General features: G+C 40.9%; 1 protein-coding gene across 1 annotated transcript; it reads right to left on the bottom strand.

Annotated features, from left to right (window-relative positions):
• Positions 1-172: 172 nt before the first annotated feature.
• On the bottom strand, positions 173-3,011 carry LOC123121498 (mediator of RNA polymerase II transcription subunit 20a). Its single transcript, XM_044541500.1, has 4 exons — positions 2,876-3,011; positions 2,447-2,786; positions 1,794-1,883; positions 173-770 (listed from the first exon to the last, which is right to left on the bottom strand). The coding sequence occupies exons 1-4, from the start codon at positions 2,890-2,892 to the stop codon at positions 546-548; spliced, it is 672 nt and encodes a 223-aa protein (XP_044397435.1). The 5' UTR covers positions 2,893-3,011; the 3' UTR covers positions 173-545.
• Between the last annotated feature and the right edge of the window lie 1,120 nt (positions 3,012-4,131).

The following is a 4,131-nucleotide window of genomic DNA, read 5'->3' as shown; positions in this document are numbered from 1 at the left end:
AACGTTTGGTTGCCCCACTGGCCCATTTAGGAACGGGGTCCTCTTATTCTGTGCAGTTCTCACCCACATGTGGAAAAAAAAAACCACATGTTTGCCTAAAAAGGTTCTCACCCACATGTAAAATATAGTCACCCCTAAAAAAACATTTAAAATATAGTCTTGCCCTAAAAAATGTAAAATATAGTCTCCATAAAAAAGTTGTAAAATATAGCCAAGATACACACCCATGATAGTTACTACAGCATCAGATGTTCATGTTCAAAAACATTGTACAACAACATTACCCAGCAGCATCTACTGGGAGCTAATGAGAACATAAAACACAGCTACTCGGTCCCTCAGATGACCATTACAACTTGCTATTCCTTGCAAATAAATCACGTTAACATCTCAAACATGGTAGAGGAAGGGATACTTAGCCGCGAAGAACGTACAAATTGATTACATTTCAGCACATAAGATACATGTCCTGGCATACGTTGATGTTATCATGATCTTGGGAACACGTTAAACATCATGATATTCTGAAACTTTCATCTTCAGATCTAAGCCCTCACAGCTGCCATTAGTTGTTGCAAGCAGGTAGCGTACTGAACTGCGGTGTGCTGGAAAGAGTAATGGTCTGAAAGGCCATACTCTGCAAAATTAGATTCGACATGGATGAATCGACCAGGCAGCGACTTCTTGGCGAGTGTTTCCTGCCATATGTCAAAGAAGTCTACCATAATTGCCCTGGACTTTTCGATGGAAGACAGGGGATAATACTCTACCTGCACCCAAAGCAACATAAACCTTCGTGTCAGCCTTGCAAGAGCGGAAATGATCTTGGACATAAAGCACTGAATACTGGATTTCTCAGTGGGTTCTAAAATTTGGGAACCAGTGGAACGTTTTGAAAGTAAAATCGCTACTGTAGTATTGAAAGTATCACCATTATCCATGCCACAGAAATGTTCATCTCCTTTGGTGGTAAGTTTTGCAGGTTTTGGTGCTGACTTCAAGGCCTAAGAAGGCAAGTTTTTTTTCACTGGTCAACATTTTAGATTCAACAACCTTGAGCGCTATTTTCGAAATTTCTTGTTACCAGAAATATTGGTAGGGGCCAGAACATTTTGTTAACAAGATTTGTTTCCCTGCTAACTCGAGTAACAACGGCAAAAGAAAGGCACTGATGCTTCACAAATAGAAGAGTTACAGGCAGGTCCATACAACAGAATATTCTAGAACTCATCTAGTTTTTCCCTTCTTTCAGTTAATAATTTGAACTAATTGCACAGAGAAAGGTGTGGATCATAATATATGTTTACAGGTTAATGAATATGTCGAAAAATAATGGGATGACCCTTTGAACTATTGCTAGAAAGGATATCAAAGAGCCTTACGAATTTAAAGCTCAGAAGGTGTCCTTCAAAAATAAAATCATGTAGGTGCGATAGATCATCTTCTACATGTAAGTTAATCAAGCTCAACATAGGTATATTTATCTAACTCACAACAAAGCAAAAAAAAAAGGCTGTAGATTTCTACTTATCAATAGAGGACATCCCATACTAGCCTGGCCCTGTATAGATCTAGACATCAAGAATTAGGCTGAGATTCTAGCAGCAAAACCCATTGTTATATTAACAGTACTCAGTACTTAGTCAAACTAATTACAAAATTGATCCAACGCATTTGGTCTGAGTCTCATCTTTAACTAAGAAAAGTAAACAATCAATGAGTCCATACGAATATACGATTAAGACCAACAGGGTATGACCAAAAATCGAAAAGGAAGAAAATGATAGCAATACCTCCATCATGATTCCTCTCAGTGTTTCAGTATTGTTAGGAACACATTTTCCTATCCTCAAGCAAAAATCACCCAGTTGATACTGGAATCCCTATAAACGGAAACATTGTAACATGTGAATCTAACAAACTTTTCATATGAGACAATGCAACAAACACACTGTAATATAATAAGCACAACATAAAACAAACAGAAGATGGAACTTAGGAAAAAGTATCTAGGACAAAATGAGGGGTTAACAGAGCAGAAATGATAAATATAAGCAACATCCAATGATCAGGTAAATTCTATGCAAATTTTCGTCGATCACTACTAACTGAAAGACACCCACTTCCTGAAATTAGAAGTTGAACTGGAAGCTGGTAGATGGTCTATTTTGTCACTGTTGTTTGCTTGAGAGATGTAAAACCATGCTTGGTTTAGATCTATACAGAAAATGAATTTAAGGACTGGTTCAACAATGGGGCAGTTTGATTCCTGCCTTCTGTAATTAGTTTGACTGAGCTAGTGTGAATCGCTTGAAAAAATTAGGCTGAGGTTCAACAATTAATCGCCACTGGTTCGATTAAATAAAGAAAATGGATTTTACAAACCTAAATCCTTAGGTGTGACATCAGAAGAAATCGGAAGGGGAGGGAAGGAAACAAGGGTGACCTCGAAGTTGAGGTTGACGCGGGCCTTGAAGGACTGGAGCTTCTCCATGACCTGGGAGAAGGCAGCGTCCGCCTGCAGGACGAGGCGCTGGTTGCGGAGGATAGAGAAGTAGAGCCCGGGGCGCTCGTGGAGCGCGACGCCGAGGAGCTCGCGGGGCACGTCGGGGGGCAGGTTCTGCTGCGCCCCGCCCGCGCCGTCCCGCGTCATCGGGCGGTAGAAGATGATGGAGGTCTTCCAGCGGCCGTCCTTGGTGCCGCCGAGGGACTCCGCGCAGCCGCAGGCCTCCGACAGGATCTGGGTGTTGAGCGTCACCCCAGGGTTCGGGTGCCAGTGCATCAGCCTGCGCCGGGGAAACGCGGAGACGGGGTGAGCCGGCGGCTGGGCGCCGTGGGAAGAGAGGGGGGAGGGGGAGAGGCGCGAGCACGGTACCACTTGGCGGGGGCCATGGCGGCGGGTCGGTGGAGCGCCGGCGAGGAGGGGCGACGGCGGTGTCTTGACTCTCGAGTCTTCACAGGGTGCGGGCCGCCGGGCTGGGCAATGTGAGATTCCTTCTTACACGTACATAGGCTATCTTGAACGCCAAATGCTAAATCTCACTTGCTGCCCAAAAAATGGGCCATCTTCCCTATTCTTCTAAAAAAAATTCATAAATGTCATGAACATTTTTTAGAACATGAGAACATTTTTTAACTGTCACAATTTTTTTAAATGCCACGAGCAATTTTTTTGAATGGTACAAAACATTTTCCTAGAATTACGTGAACAAATTTTTACATTGTATGAACATTTTTTTTCAATGTGATGAACAATTTTTTGTAATGATATGAACATTATTTACAAATCACTAAACAACGTATATTCGAGCCGAATCATTATCTAATCATATCAACAAACTAACTCATTTTCATAGTAACTTTTCATGCACACCACAAAAATAGCTAATTAGCTCAATATCGTTATATCATTATTATCGAATCATATTCTCTTTGATGAACTTACCAAGTCATATTCATTTGTGAACAACTATGCAATGCAACCAAACGACTTAACTACATTTCATTTTTCTTGCACAAAAAGGGCCCCCACAAGTTGTTAATTCGCCACTGGGGAATTCACACAAAACGGAAGGACTTATTCTCAACGAGAAAAGTATTGCAAGTTGATTTACATTATCATTTGTTTTTCACTACAACATTGTTGATCAAAATTGGCTTCATGCCCTAGCCTACGCAACTATACATAGCATCGCTTTTACATTTTGTGGCATCCTTTCGTGTAACAAGGTAAAATTGGATGTGATGTGGTTAGAGTACAATCATACATATGTTGGTTAAACCATATTAAAAATCTACATGGGACTAGTCCCACAAAGTAATTCCATTTAGTCTCATAGGTATTGACAAATCGAAAATGACATGGTGACATGTGTTGGACCCGGGAGACATGCCCACCAGGGCCGGAATTTGAGCCAAGCCGAGTTGGCTCTGCTCGACTCATTACTGCTTGTTAAGATAATGAGTCAGCTAGGCTTGACTCATTAATAAATTGAACTTAGATTCAAACATGGTTTGACTCATGTTGGCTCGTTTAACTCATTATAATTGTGAACAACAAAGTATATTTACATATGCAACAATCTAACATATATTTTTCTCCATAGAAAACAACAATCAACAATTTATAGC

Source organism: Triticum aestivum, chromosome 5D (assembly GCF_018294505.1).
Source record: "Triticum aestivum cultivar Chinese Spring chromosome 5D, IWGSC CS RefSeq v2.1, whole genome shotgun sequence".
Lineage (NCBI taxonomy): Eukaryota > Viridiplantae > Streptophyta > Magnoliopsida > Poales > Poaceae > Triticum > Triticum aestivum.
Note: the sequence above shows the minus strand (reverse complement) of the source record. Positions and strands in the feature narration are given on the sequence as shown.

Bases quoted from the DNA above. Each gene is read 5' to 3' on its own strand.
- LOC123121498 (XM_044541500.1), bottom strand. The intron at 1,884-2,446 runs GTCACCCTTGTT...TTCCGTTTATAG, and splicing joins GCGTCAACCTCAACTTCGAG to GGATTCCAGTATCAACTGGG. The intron at 771-1,793 runs GTATTGCTATCA...CTTTGGGTGCAG, and splicing joins TGAGAGGAATCATGATGGAG to GTAGAGTATTATCCCCTGTC.